This window comes from Dendrobium catenatum, unplaced genomic scaffold (assembly GCF_001605985.2).
Source record: "Dendrobium catenatum unplaced genomic scaffold, ASM160598v2 fragScaff_scaffold_716, whole genome shotgun sequence".
NCBI classification, from domain to species: Eukaryota; Viridiplantae; Streptophyta; class Magnoliopsida; order Asparagales; family Orchidaceae; genus Dendrobium; species Dendrobium catenatum.
The window spans coordinates 14075813-14092190 of NW_021319178.1; the positions used below are offsets into that span (position 1 = coordinate 14075813).

The 16378-nt window shown below is 34.7% G+C and overlaps 1 protein-coding gene across 2 annotated transcripts; it reads right to left on the bottom strand.

Moving 5' to 3' along the window:
* Window positions 1–536: 536 nt before the first annotated feature.
* Window positions 537–12254, bottom strand: LOC110092233 (zinc finger CCCH domain-containing protein 37). 2 transcript variants are annotated; one of them, XM_020816693.2, is made up of 12 exons: window positions 11809–12254; window positions 8256–8500; window positions 5572–5631; window positions 5385–5477; window positions 5243–5302; window positions 4908–5132; window positions 4764–4801; window positions 4622–4668; window positions 4397–4524; window positions 4194–4247; window positions 2093–2236; window positions 537–913 (listed from the first exon to the last, which is right to left on the bottom strand). In XM_020816693.2, exons 1-12 carry the CDS (start codon window positions 12131–12133, stop codon window positions 758–760), a joined length of 1575 nt encoding a protein of 524 aa, XP_020672352.1. In that variant the 5' UTR covers window positions 12134–12254; the 3' UTR covers window positions 537–757. The 2 variants fall into 2 exon arrangements, with proteins under 2 accessions (XP_020672352.1, XP_020672353.1); XM_020816694.2 differs by lacking the exon at window positions 8256–8500 and having other exon boundaries at window positions 11809–11980.
* Between the last annotated feature and the right edge of the window lie 4124 nt (window positions 12255–16378).

Below are 16378 nucleotides of genomic sequence, written 5' to 3' on the forward strand. Positions count from 1 at the left end.
AATTTTTTGAATCGCTTAAATTCTAATTGGTTCATTATTAAATTCACATGCTATAAGACTGCACAATGGAGGAACCAAGAAGCCTATCATCGTAATTTCAACTGGTTTCCTAAAGCTCAACCTTACGAAGCTTGTTTTGACCAGCTTATTTAATCTCAATTTAATTTAACAAAAATTGATTTATCAAATGCAAAATTAAGCCATCTCAAATGAGGCCTAAGTTTATTAAACAAATGAGTTCGAACTTCTTCTTTTTTTTTCCTTTGGCTTCTTAATGAAAAAAATATCAAAATGATCTTCTGGCTCTTTATGAATGGTTAAAATAATTCTCAATTATATTAAAATATTATTTTAAATCTCCCAAATCTTAAAAAAAAAAATCAAAATAATCTTATGATAGAATTATTAATATAATTATGAATCACTTTGATCATTTTTCATATATATATATGAACTCATAAATAATATTTTCAACTCTACACCTAAACCCTAAACATTGAATAAACATATAAAGAAAAAAAATAAGGACAAATAGATGAAGAATAATGAGTGCCATATAAGAGTTCTGGGTGCCAACAAAATAACACCGTTAAGCATATAATATGAAGAAAACAACAGACTAATAATAAGAAGGAAATTTCACAACGAAATCGTCAACACAACCAAACATCATGAGAGCATGCTAACCTTCACAGCTTAAAAGGAAGAAAGCTCACCTGCAAAATACTGTAATAAAAGTTAATCAAACCGTAATTTACTACTGACCAATCTCAGCCTCATCTTTTTCCACTTCTCCGCTTTCTTGAATGGTCGACATGGCTATGGCTTCTCCTGGAGGAGGGTGGTCAAATCTGCACATCGCCCCGTACTTGCAAGTGCCTGTCTTCATATAGAACGGGCAGGCAACCGAACCCTGTGGGGAAGAAAATTATTGCACTATATGTTCAAATCTCACTATATACAGTTTTTAAATTGTGAATTTTTAGGGTTTATTGTTTAAGAAATTCTTCTTAATATACACGTTTACTTTGGCCTTCCACAACCTTGCGGTAACTCCGAATTAGGTCTTCAGGTCACCACAACCTCCAAAAATAACAGAATGTAATTTTCATGATTCGTTTTCCATCAGATAAAATTTACACAAATAGTTATTGTAAGTAGAGCTCGAGAGTCGGCCAAAATTTTGAGCTACTCATTCACTCTTGAAAAGACACTAACTTAAATCAGAACAGCAATACCAGCCTTCAGATTTCTAGCAAGGATGGCATCATTAGCAATAAGGGGTGCAATTTCGGGTCATGGGTTAGGTTTGGGTCGAACCCAAAACTGAACGGCATTATTCTGGTCAACCCGAACCCGACCCATTTCTGTAAGCGGGTCAGTTTTTTGGATTTGAACCCGACCCGCTTCAGGTCAACCTAACCCAACCTGCTGACACAACAACAACAGGTCGGCAACGACAGGCCGAAAACCGGCGGAGCGGCAGCCGATAGTGTCGTCAATCGGGAAATGGGGAAGGCGGGAAGCGACGCGGCAACGACAGGCAGGCGGGTCAGCGCGACGGGCAAACCGACACGGACATGGCGCGGGACAACAGGGATGCGACACGCGACGCGGGCATTAGCTCTAGTTAGGCCAGGCAGTTCAGGTCATTCCCAGGTTTTCGGGTCAACCCGAACCCAACCCGATTTTTTAAATGGGCCGAAAACCCCAACCCGAACCCAACCCGGTTCTGGTCAACCCAAACCTAAAATTTTTGGTTCGGATCAAATTTTTTTGTCATGTCAAATATTGACACCCCTAATTGGCAATACAAATCCTTCACTAGCCCATGTTTTTTAATTTCTTATAATGACAACTATTTTTTAAAAAGTTTTTTATTTTATTTGGGTATCATACAAGAAATTTATTAAAGAAATATCCACTATAGTTGATGAATAAATATTTCATGCCCGTCTAAGCCTCAAAATGGTAAATGAATACTAATAGCTGCTTGCAGTAAGAAAGCGAAAGCACTACACATCCTACAGGTATCTATCCGTACTAGAGCGAATAGTTTTACAATTATGAGAAAGAAAAAAAAAAAGTGTACCTCTCTTCTTGGGAGACCAGCAAGACTAAGTTTGACAGCTTGTTGAGCTTGCTTGTTGACACTTGCAATTGGTGCTGATCTATCTATGGGGTGATGGAACCTGCATCTCTCTGCAAACTTGCATTGGCCAGTCTTCATATAGTACTGCATGCAAATAAATCATGACATCTCTAATTTTAGAGTCAATTGCATTCATAATTAACAGACACCGCTGCTACATAATAACTACAAATGAGAAGAGAGTTTATGAGGCCATTTAGCGCGGCTATATAAGGCCCTCCTTATCCAATCGTTGTTGTAACTTACAATGTTTGATCCATTTTAACCTAATTTTACAATTTCTCAAAGCCAATAGAATCACAACACCACAAGAATCCTATCCCATTCATTGCAAACATCCTATTAGAAGTTCTAAGAGAAGTGTTATGGAGAGTTCTAGAAAAGAAAAGGGTATATAATGCTTATATTCAAATCATTAAGGATATGTAAGCAAGAGTTGTTACTTGTGTTCAAGCGCAATGTGGTTTGACTAAGTATTTTCCTATTTCAATCGGATTACATCAAGGATCAGCCTTAAGCTCATATCTTTTTGCTTTAGCCATGGATGTTCTCATCATATATTGCATTGCAAGAGAATGTGCCCTGATGTATGCTTTTTGTTGATGAAATTCTTCTTGTTGATAAGACTAGAGAGGGAGTTGAAGGTAAACTTGAATTATGGAGGTCGACCTTAGAGTCTAAAGATTTTCGTTTGAGTGGATCTAAAATTGAATGCATGGAGTGTAATTTTAGTAGTAATAGATATAGTGGGGGATTCTGACTTTGGGGGATCAAGTCATTAATAAGAGTACACGTTTTAGATATCTTGGGTTTATTGATCAAAGTGGTGGTGAAATAGATGTGGATATTGTTAGTAGAATTCAAGTCGGATGGTTGAAGTGGAGGAATGCATTGAGCTTGTTGTGCGATAGAAAAGTCCCCCTCAAGCTTAAGTGAAATTTCTATAAGATGATGGTGAGACTTGCAATACTTTATGGTGCAGAATATTGGCCATTAAAAGAGAAACATAATATTAAGCGTTGAAGAGATGAGGATGCTTAGGTGCATGAGTGGCTTTACTCTTAGAGACGGGATACGAAATGAGCATATACGTGAAAATGTTAGAATAGCTCCAGTGGAAGATAAGATTAAAGAGAGTCACCTTAGATGGTTTGGTCACATAAAACAGCGGCCTTCTGATGACCAAATTAGAAAAATAGATGTATTAGATTTGACTTATGTTAAGAAAGGTAGAGGTAGACCTAAAAAGTCTTGGTTAGAAAATTTTAGAAATGACATTTCTTTATTAGATTTAAATGAAAATTTGACTATTAACAGGACATAATGGAAAAAAAAGTATTCATGTTGCCGACCCCATGTAGTGGGATAAAGGCTTGATGCTGTTTTTGTTGTAGTAGTATTGAATAGTGATACTTAGTGAAGTGTAAAGTTTGACTTTAAAAGGGTTTTATATGTCATCCAATTATTTTTTTATATAAGCTCAATGAATGATTTAATTACTATGAAAATTAATGAAACTTCGTTCGCAAATAATTTCATATAATATATTATAATCAACAATATGATCTTGAGTTTGATGATTATGTAAAGTGATTGATGCTAAAAGTAGAATTAATAGAGCAATCATTGTCCTCCAAAAAGGCAAAAAGTTCATCCCATAACATAATAGCAGCAGCTGCTGCTGTTGATGATAATGACAAAACCTATAATGTTTAAAAGATAACCTAGAGACAAGGCCACAGCATAATAACAAGTTAGTCTGTATGGTTCTAACTTCTTAGACCAAACTAGAAATAGTCCACCAAGATAAAATACCATTGCGAAGAAAATAACATTCAAGAGGACAGCTTCCTTGCTTAGCAAAACCTAAAAAGAACCAATTAAGCAAAAGACAACAAAGCGAATCTAAGACATAATAAACTGACGGACCAAAATGCAAAAAATTACTCCATAAATGCACAGCTTTAAGATCAAGAAAACAACCACACATTTGAAGCGGGCAATCATAATAATGGTGCAAAAGTTCATATAGATAACATACATCGCATTCAATTTCTCCAGGCCTTTGAGGATATATGGCTGCTCCAACTCCAAACTGTAGCAGTAACAAGGTATGTTAGTCCATGAAGCATTAAAATGTAAACTCGCAGATCACAATGGCCAAAAAAAAAAAAAAAGCTCAATTTAAACAATCATCGTAAGTCATATAAGAAAGCTGATTGGAGTGAGTTATGCTGCATAAACCTGAGATAAACGAGGATCTAAAGACGGGAGAAAGCTAGCCGCTGGATTTATGACTCCAACTGGTACAGTAGCAACTGGTGGAGTTATAATTGCGTTGTTTATATTAGCAGTAACAGGAGTACTGATCACTGCAGAAGATTGCAAACCAAAAAAGAATCATAAGTGTAGGAAAGAAACAGTTGAGTTGTCTCCAAAGAAAAGGCTATAATAGTGCAAAAAACATACAATATCTGTCTGGGTGACTATATCGACAAGTAGCACCATATTTGCAGCTGTGCAGAATGGAAACAAGAAAATAAGATATCTGAGGGTCCTAGACTTATTGGTAAGATCCTTTCCGCATGAAGGAGAAATAAGTAAATCTTACCTGCCAGTTTTTAGGTAGAATGGGCAATCTGTTTCACCCTATAAAAGAAGAAACAATTCATATAACGCAATCGGTTACAAAAATAAGTTATTAACACCACATTTTAACTGTCCAAAGTTTCTATCGCTGGATGAAAAAGCTTACCGGTCGAATGGGTAGGCCCTTAGAATTATGCCATAAAGCAGGTGTGAATGGAATGAATGTCTTCGTTTGTTTTGAATAACCATTGGTAGCATTATCATTATTTGTTGTCGGTTCATTATTTGCAGCACTACCTATGTCTTTTCCAGCTGACTGTATCAGAGTGTCCTTTGGATGATGAAATTTGCAATTTCCACCAAATTTACACTTTCCGGTCTTTGCATAAAACTAGAGAAAGAAATTTTAATCAAGAAAGGGTGTTATAAAGGATAATCAAGAAAGGGTGTTCTAAAGGATAATCAAGAAAAAGTTAGATTGTTTTGAGAAAGCAAACTCACCGCGCATACAGGTTCTGATGGCCTTTCCGGTAATTCTGAGTTGGCATAAATTTCATTGCTCTGCATGTGTATTAAATTGAGATGAATAACGTATAGCATAAAGGTGGAAACAGCAGAGCATAATAAGTCAGATAAATCCTACCTGTACTACACCTGTTGAAGAATCTAATTTCTCTTTGGGATGGTTGAACTTGCAATTCAAACCATATTTGCACTTTTGAGTCTTCAAAAAGTACTGCACATTGTAAACAAAAAAAAGCAAGGTTAATAAAGTTAAAGACTGGGGATAATAATAAAGCCCTTAATTGAAATATACACTCAAATCTTACAGGACAATCAGGTTCTCCTGGTCTCTCCGGAAGGGATTCAGGTGCAGGATTATGTGGAACCTGCACAAAGAAACAGTGTTAAAAATTAATTCGTAACTATGCCAAAGTGCCAAAACAAGTTGAAACTAGAGATTTCTTACCTACATTTTGGAGAACTATAATGGCTTTTTTTAAGGTATTAGACAAGAAAATTTGGTCCAAGAGTACAGCTTAATTGTGTTAAATGAGAGAGTATGCTCAGCTGACAATTCCATCAATAGAATATACTAGTTTATAGAAATTAGACCAAAATAAACCTAATCCAAGTCATAAGTGAAAGATTAGTAAACATCTCCACTGATACAGCAACATATGCATACAAACACATTAATTTTATTTTGTACAATTAAATCTCGATTATGTCCCATTTAATCTCAAACAGACCAAATTAAATACAATATCAAATTTATGAGATGTGGCATCACCCCTTGCTCGACAACCAGAGGGTTTCAACAAAAAATTTTGGCAAACTGACATAGCTTTCAAGCATGTTTCCTTAGCTATGGGATGGATATTTCTCTAGAAACAGTAATTGTTCTTGGACACCATCTTTGAGATGATGAACAAGTGAAAATAGATCCCTTCTCAATGATGATTTTCCCAACCAAGATCACAATCTATGAAGACAACATCATCACATCACATACCAAGAGGCCTTTAGTGCAACGTGGGGTAGTGATCTCCTACTTTAAAGTGTCATTAGCTACAAGGTCCTCAACAAAAAAAACTGTCTTACAGTGAAAATTCCCTTACTCATATGAGCCGTAGCATGGTCCTTGACCTTCAGTGGCGAAGGAGTATAGGAATGGAATAGTTGAGGCAAACCATGATGGTGATAAGCAGCGCAATCCATGGGATGTTGCATTTGAGGCCAAAGGGGAATTAAAGTGAAGATAGCAAAGAAGAGATCAGCAACAAAAGAGAGGTGGAAGGGATAAAAGTTGGTTAAAGTAATCAGGAAGATTTAAAAAAACATTTTCTATGCACAAAATCAATCAGTATGGTTAACTTGGAGGATTTACATCAACAGCCCATGCAAGTTTTTACAGGTGGTTTAGTTGAGCATATTTTCTTCAGTTAACAAATGACATGCTCTCTGTGCGGCTAAATGACTATATCACAATCCTCTTTGCAACTACAAACGAACTATCATATAAACTTTTTACATTAGCTTACAATATTTGAAGAATACTAACTGCATTCAAATACTAATTATATTATAAAGGTTAATATATCCAATCTCACAGAACCTTGAGATGCTTCTCTACTTGGGCCAACTAACACAAAGGGCATATTTCTTTTAAGTTGTAAGCGATGAAACCGCTAGATATATTCAGTTACATAGTAAAAAATACATCAGATGGGTTAGTTTATTAAATCAGGTCATGTCAAACCAAGTCAGCTTGTCAAATCAAGTTAGTAATCCTATCTGACTAATCAAGACAACCGCTCGAACAATGAAAAAATTTACGCTCATACTCCATCCAAAATGAATAGGTCAATCGCTCAAGCTCAGCATTGCTTGTCCAAAAAAACTCAATTCTTATATATGAACTATTCTGATGCAAATGAACAATATATTATTTCTAGTTAATACAAATCTATATATTCTTTTATATAAACACACAGACTAATCAATGCAATTACACTACAAGAGATGATAAAAATAATAAAAATAAATTGAAATTGTTAGTTGTTTCTAAGGTCCTGATTGGAAAACTAAAGATTAATAAAATAAATTAAATTATAATAGTTGACGTGCATGATTTCATAGAAATAAAATAGTTATATTTTTCAATGAATCAATTTAAATTCAAATTTAAAAATAAGTGTATGCAGAATGTAATAGTTAAATGGCTAAATGCTAAGTAAATAATTATCTAAAAATTAAAATTGTATCATATAATATATTTCATTTTATAAGCAATAATTTGCATGATGTGAAATGCATTAGATTTCAAATTCAGAATTGTCTCATAATGTAGATATATAACACGGCAAGTACGCCTTTTTCCATGTACACTAGTTTAGTATGTGTGTGTGTGTCTGAAGTCCTTTAAATTTGTGACGCATGGCAATCAGATATCCATATGAACAACTTCAGTTAACCAAAACAAGTTGGCAGGCCTTTCTTTGGCCCAGCTCAAACTTTTAACTAAGCCCATAATTTAAACCTGATCCATTATTTGAACAATTATCACACGATATTATGAATACATTTACCTGGTAGCATCATTATCAATAGCAGCACAAATAATATATATCAAGATATATAACATAGTTAACAAATTCAAAATAATTTGCCGCCAACTACCACCTAAATATGGTCTATTAAATTCTTGCATTATTGGTAGACAAGAACATGTATGAAAAAGCTAACACTTCTTGAGAATATATAGAAAATATCATATAAAGAATAAAAAAATTATAGGTTTTCAAAACATAACAAAGAATGACATTTCATGGCGTAATAGTTCAAAAACCAACCTCAAAAACGTACCCAGCTGATAATATATAATAAAATAACTAGAAAATTTGAAAGAATTCATTAAAGTAATAACGAGTGCGTATATTCAGAGAACTATCCTATAGTAGTAATCATAGTACTTAAAACTCCCATATATAAAAAGAATAGTAGTAGTCACCTCTTTCCAGTCTGGGATTCCCCCTTCAGGAACCCAAATTGGATGATCAAACTTGCAAGCATCTCCAAATTTACAGGTTCTTGTCATCATATAGTAAGCACAATCCTTCTCTCCAGGCCGTTCAGGATACAAAGGCAGGTGGCTTGCACTCACGACTCTAGGGCGTTTGACCAAAGAGTATTTGGACAATAAAGCATCACTTTGGCCAATAGTGTTATATGCCAAAATACTCTGATTGTAGAGAGCTATACGTAGATAGTAGAGAAAATATAATAAGATAACAGAAGCATACAAGTAGTAATTTATAATATCAACTAACACAACTGAAAACATTTACTGTAATAACAAAGTATCATATAATTTGTAAGGAAATATATGGAAATTAATTGAATGGCCTTTTATCTAAATAAAAGCTGTCATCCAGCCTTAGTACCATAGTAAATAAGATGACATGCCCAAGGAACTAGACTACAACAAAGCAAAATAAGAAACACCGCAATCACGCCCTTATTGGATGTTCAATGTAAGAAAACTAATTATCATTTGTTTGCCATGCAAAGGAGATTTTACATTTTTTTTCAAAAGAAAAAACCCTTACCAACATAAAAGTCTAAAACTATGGTTAGGAAATGCAAGAGTACCCTAACTCGTAGCAATCAAAAGCCTAAAGACACAAAAAACAGCAATTTTCGTGGAACTAATGTACTTCCTAATCAAAGGAGCATATGTATTATAATGTAAGTCAATCTAAGGTGGGCCCTGGCAATGTACAATGGGTTGAGAAATCTAAAATTGCAAACATCGGTCTAGAAACCCAAAAAAAAAAAAATCCTAAATAGTAACTTAAAATAAATGTGCCAAAGTTGGCATTGAATCTTCAATATATCGTAATGCAACTGCAATATATCCATGACGAGCAAAGTTCCGTAATATAAAAAAGGCGATGGACCATTGACTTTTAGAATAATCACAATGATCCAATATTACAAGCATACCCCGCATACCCCCGTTTAGTGTATTTCTGCTGGAAGGATGAATCAGAGAATACGAAGCACTGAAACCTACATGTTAATAAGCTTTAGCGGATGTTACTTTTTCTGTACTGCATCATCTTCACCATGTCATGGGAGTGTTAGATATCTTGGCTAATCTATCTACTGAATATTCTGGCCAAGTACCTCAGAGGACTTTCTAAGTAACCTATCCTACCAATTTTCAAATAACCTCAACAATTTATGCCTTCAACCAACTATTGATATAATATGCTCCAAAATGTTGAGTTGTAGGTAATAAAGAGTGTCCAATCATTATTAGTAGCATTATCCCAACAAATTAGGGTTTGCCTTATGAGTCCTAATTTTCCATTCAATCCCCTTCAGCACTACATGATGTGTCAAACCTAGCCTGCAGAAGAATTACATAAAGTGTCCAAAGAATTGCAAAATATATCATCCCCAAAAATATTGCAAATCTTCAATGAACCGCAGACTATTAAACATAGTATTTTTTTTAAGAAATATGGTACCCAAACCCCACACTTAATTCCATGAAGATATATGTAAATAGGAAAAACATTTATGGGAATAATCAATTTAACATACTCAATAACAACGGTTACAACAATTTTACATAGCCAAATCGCATAAAATTTAGTTTTTCAAAAAAAAAAGTTAACTGTCTTTCCAAATAGAGGCGGATAAGCAACAGCAACATACTCTTATAAGATAAATTTATTTTATTTTCTTAATTATTTCGTTTAACCATGTGCAAGCATGCAATGCAATGTGTCCATAAATATATACTATTGTGAAGGCTTTTTTTAAGTCCTTTCATGCACGCTCTTCAGATGGTTAGTGTGTTATTTAAATAAGTGTCAGCGCATTTATACATATGCATCGATTTTTTTCCCAATTCTTAGTGAAACATGTCCATCTTACATGCATTTAAATGCAAATATTGGCTAACACAATGATGAACGATACAGATGCTAAGAAGGAAAAAATTGAAACTATATGACATATCCGACTCATCACTACATTCCTTGCACCTCAAAGAAGCCTTCTAAGGTTCCATCAATTATAAAAAAAAAATGGGCTGGAGAAAGAATACATAGAAAGCATACTTGATTGCCAAACTTCTCAGAATAAGGAAGGAAAAGAAGTCGAGGTTAAATTAAGATGAGATATCGCAAATATTTATCAATAAATGTACCTCTAACATAATTCTGCCTGTTTTATCTACCTTATAGAGCAAATGTTTCACACAGCACATAATCAATGGTTATAGTCATTCAATACATACAAACATAATCTTCTATTATAGTAGCCCTGTGACATAATATGCAACGGAAAGATAGATCTATTCAATAGACAGTATGTATTAACATATGCCATCGGAAAGAGAGAGCACAAAATTTCTTATATCATGGATTTTGAATCATGAAGGCAAATTTCATGGTTACATTTTGGGTGAGACCAACTAAGCCATACAAAACACATTCATAAGAGTGAGATGAATGATTACTACTTATGCCTGTAAATAATTCTATAGAGGGTGATCGAGAAAAAAAATTAAGAGTACAACATCAAAGATTATCATTTTTTAACTTCAATTTAGTTTACCACTAACATGAAATGTGCAGTAAATCTTGTGATAGCCTTAATAGGCCATCGAGACAAAAATATCAAATATGGACACTAAAAAGCATGAAAATTAGGCAATGAAGTTTCAACTTCAATTTCACAAATGAATCAGGAGTTAATATTACAACTCTAATCATTTTGATAATGTATACACAAGAAATAGATCTGCACCAACTACAACATGAATCCTTCAAATAAACAATCAATCTAACAGAGCCAATAATACCAAGGTAGCATGTTTCTAGCAATATAACTTGGCCCGGCCCTACATATGATACAAAACGCCAAATAAGAATAAGACTAGAGAATCCATATTTAACAACAATAAGATATTTCGACTGATCTAAACTTCACCTCGTCACTTAACAATCTAGAATGAAATGTTCGTGGAACAATTCTAATCAGTACCATCTGCATCTTCAACCTCGTCCCAACTACTTGATATCAACTCCATTAACCCTTCTTTTGTCTATAATCTCGTTAATCCTTCCAAGTGCTTCTCCATCTACATGAATATCTTGCCTAATTTCCGGCATGCTGCCTTTCCCAAACCATTCTCTCAGATTCCATTTGTATTCAACTTCACCACCTATTGACGCATTTTATACTCTTTTTTATGCTATTCCAAAAAAACTAAGTATCATTTGACTATTTTATATAAATTATCCTCAATAAGACATAAGAAACAAATCAAACCAACTAACCTAAATGACAAAAGAAATTCTAGAATAGCTGTAATCAACCCCAGTTTAATATCTGATATCCTAAAATACCAAACTAAAATATCATTACGCAACCAACACATACCTGTAACTTCAATACAGTCGAACACTAGTCCTACAGCATATCAACTAAAATCAAACAATAAACCAAAATCTTTCTCCGAATAAACAAAAAGTAAACACTCTCACCTTCAGCGGACCTCTTCGATCCCACATCACTCAACCCATCAACCCCAAGCCACGACATCGACGTCGGAGCCCCGCCAATCTTCCCAAGCGAGTAGCTCCCACCTCCGCCGACGCCGCGGATTTCCACACTAGAAAGCTTCAAACCGTTGGTCTGGCTTGAGGACAGGGAAGAAGTCCGCTCGCCGACGTCGGCAATGGCGAACCCATCAGTGGAGTACCGGGAGGAACCGATGGCAGAGGGAAGGTAGGGATCGGCGGCTCGTAGTGTGTAACCACCTACTCCGCCGCTCGTGTAAGTTGAGCCATAGTAGATCTGGTTGGACATTGGAGAGGAGTTGCGAAGGATCTAGGGTTTTCGCGGTGGAAGAGATGACGGGTCGGAGGATGAGGTGGGTTGCGAATGCAATGACGGGAATTGAATTTATAGAGACTGTGGCTGGCTAAGGTTCTAAGGGTTCAGCAGGGTTTTTTAAAGGGAAATATTTGGCCTATAAATAAAATACATAATAATTAATTAATTTTATATTATATTTATTTTAAAATAAATTTAAATATTTTAAGATTTTGAAGTTTTTATCTTATAGCTTTATATTTATTTGTGGTTGAATTTAAAAGTAATATGCAAAGATTTGAATTTTAATAATAAATTATGAAAAAAATACAATCATTTGTGAATAGCCAATTTATAAAAAATATTAAGGATAATTTTTTTCTAATTATTGTGTGCTAGAATATTTACAGTAAGAAAAAAAAGTATTTAACATCTTAACTTCAGCTACACATTAAAAAAAAAAAAGAGTTCTAAAAAAGATCAAAGTTTTTTACATTGAAAACTTATAATAACATGAATTATTTAGAATTTTTCAAGGTGGCCAATGCTTGCAGTCCTTACGGTGAGGTTATGGTATTCCGTTGAAAAAATGTGTTGAATGTTCTCATTAGAATGATACATATCTGGAGAACCAGTATCACCCAACTATAATCATCCAATCATTATATCCTTATTATGATCTTTCGACCACCATTGCTAAATATTATCCTCTGATCATTGTAATCCGACTACTGTCTCCTAACTATCTTCATCCAACTATACTACTCAGAGCATCATTACCCAACTATCATCTCACAACCATCATTAGCCAATTAAGGTTCTCATATCATTATCTCTTAATTATAGTTCTCTAACCACTGTCACTTAATCATAATCATTTAACCATCATCGCCTAATTATAGTCTCATGTATGACCACTCAATTGTGATCTCCTAATCATCATCGCTTAATTATACTCTTTTAACCAACGTCACCTGATTATGATTCATCGGCCAATGAGGAAGACTAGTTAAAATTTTATGATTTATGTATCACGAAATACAACTATGATGACATCTTTATTATGAATGTTGTAATTATTTAAACACTTAATTGCAACAAATTGTATTGTTAAATTTACCCATTTTACATTTGTGTCATTATCTTGTTGTGATTATTTATAAGGGTAAAAAATCATGACATATTACTGTATTTTCTATGGATAATTAAGTAGGAATGATGTTGTTTGCCTCCATTATAGGGCAAATTATTGGGTTCGGACACCGGACGTGTTCGGAGCCCAATGAAAATGTGACACATCACCTCCTACTTTGTACTGAGCAGTACCGAGCAGTATCGACTCAGTACAGAGCTCGGTATTGCTCGGTATTCAATACTTCACAGTACTGAGCTCAGTACTGCTCAGTACTATGAATACCGAATGTAAGCTGTGTCCGATGTCCGAACTCAATAATCTCTCCCATTATAGGTTGGTTTTCGATAAACATTCTATCAATAATTACAACAGTTAAATTCTCGGTTGTTTTGCATCCACCGGAAACTATAATTTCCTAAAAAAAGGGACTCGTTTTTAGACGGATTTTTCCATTAGAAATAATAACTTTTCACGCAGCTCAATCAGACGTGTTCGAACACTAATAAGTTGCTTATTAATAGAGTCGACAAGGCTCGTTTTGTAGCTAAGCTCTATCATTGAAAAGCCAAGTTTTTTAAATTAGATAATTGATTGCCAAACTTATGATAACAATGCAAAAATATTACTAAAGTGGACTCCACATTTTGTGATTTCATATCTTAATCACAATGCTAAGCCAAATTATTATGAAAGTTAAAAAGTATTTAAGATATTTAAAAGTGCTTAGGATAATTAATATAAGTAATTAGTGGTGTCAATTTGTGAACTAATCCAACAACATGGTATGGTCAAATATGAACATGAACAATTATATAATTGACTACCAAGCATATGATAACAGTGCAAAATATTACTAAATTAAACTTCACATTTTGTGATTTCATATCTTAATCACAATGCTAAGCCAAATTATTATGAAAGTTAAAAAGTATTTAAGATATTTAAAAGTGCTTAGGATAATTAATATAAGTAATTAGTGGTGTCAATTTGTGAACTAATCCAACAACATGGTATGGTCAAATATGAACATGAACTATTAACCAATTTTTAAGATAAAATAAAATCTCTTTGTAAATTTTGGGGCATATTTAACCTCAATAAATATAATAATAAAGGTAACAAGTCATTATTATGTTATCTAGATTGGGTTCATCTAAAACCCGTATAATAAATGGGTTAGATGGGTCATGTTTAGGTATGTTATTTTTTACTCAAGTTGAATTCGGATCGGGTCTAAAAATTCAACCCATATAAAAAATAAGCCACTTTATTAGGGACCTAATGAAGATCATATTACATTATAGGGGATTCATTGCTAAAAGAATAAATTTCATTGATAATCTACTCAGTTAAGGTCTCATTCTTTCATTATTCTGAGTTTTTATAGCCTAATTCTACTTATTCAAGTTGGATGACATATGGATTCTTGTTGATGACCATTAATTGCATTGTTTAAAAAAACATTGAAGATCTAAGGGAGTTTAAAAAAAAAAAGTATGGTCTTAACCCAAGGATATGGGAAGACGACTCAGATCAAGAGGAAATTATTCTGTATGAAGACTGGATGCAAAACGTCATCCGGATCGAGACCAACCAGATTACGCAACGTTAGCAATATAAAGTCGCGGTGCAGAGCCTCACTAGCGAGCAAGAGGTGACATCACTACAGGAAAAGAAGCTGATACCGGTAACAACAGAAATGCGCCGGAAATTATTGGTTGCCGACGGATTTCCGGCAAAAAATCCTCCGCCAAAAAAATCACGTGTCGGAAATTTTTACCGGCGTACTATTTTCGTCGGAAATATTTTCCGTCGGCCTTTCAAACAAATATTTTTACATACCGACGTTTTATTGTTTTCGTCTTCCGTCGTACTTTCAGCCGGAAATACCGACGGAACATTCGCCGGTATTATTTCGTCGTGTTTAAGTTAAGTCGACACAAAATACGCTGGTACATTCGTCGGTAATTGCCGGCGGACTATGTGCCGGTAAAGTTATAAAACCGGCACATAACCGGCGTATTAGCCGCCGGTAACCTTGCGGCGGCCAGGCCGCCGGAAAGTCCGCCGTAATGTTTCCGGCAAACATATCCACCATATACTGCGTTGCAATTTCAGCCGGAAAAATCCGATGGTAATAGGGCATTTTCCTGTAGTGCATGGAGCATTCTGATTGGTATTCGGACGACGTTTGACGTCCCCACAGAATAATTAATCCAGATCAAGACATATAATTCAATTATCCCAAGTCATCTTAGTTGCGGTCTACTCAGTCAAGTGACGGTGATATGAGGATCCTTATTAATAATCACATGTTATGTCAAAGGGAATCTCATAGGCTTAAGATGATAAGGAAAAAAAAAAATGGGACACAAGCAAGAGCTGACAAGTCTTATAACCCATAATTATCGGAGCCAGTAGTATAGGTTGAACTCAGCATCATAGCTCTATTAATACATCACTATGTACTTCATTAAATGTACAAAATACCTAAAGCCAAAAAAATTACAAAGCTTTGTAATAAGCTACAACCAAGCCTAAGCATATATGCACCAACAATATAAGAAAATATTGGCTTAATATAGTAGTGTTGCATGTAGAATGTGCGAGCATGCAAACAAATCAATGTGCTAATTGTACACTAAGGTTTCGTTTGGTACGATTTTCTTACTACTTTTTAAATCAGTTTTTAGTAAAAAATTAAAAATTTTGTACTAGAAATCAGCTTTAAGAAGCAGTAAAAAAGCCATCCCAAACGAAGCCTAAATCACATGAATATGAAGGTGATGACCTATTGTACAAGTGCATACGCTCATACGACAAATCGTTCGGATCACAAATGGATTCCCAGGAGCGGATCTACAGTGAGGAACTTTTATTTGGTTCGGTGAACGTACGCTCCTCTACGTTCGGCCACCAACGTTTTAGCGCCACGTAGCATGAAGAAAAGTCGCCGACCACCCGCTGTTTTTTGGGTTCTAGCGCGTGCGTTTTTTTAATTCCTTGACGAGCCGAACAACATCCCATCACCTTTTGGATATATTTCAAATATCTAGCAAATATCGAGTTGTACCTAGTTTTTTCTAGCAATACCGAGCAAATCC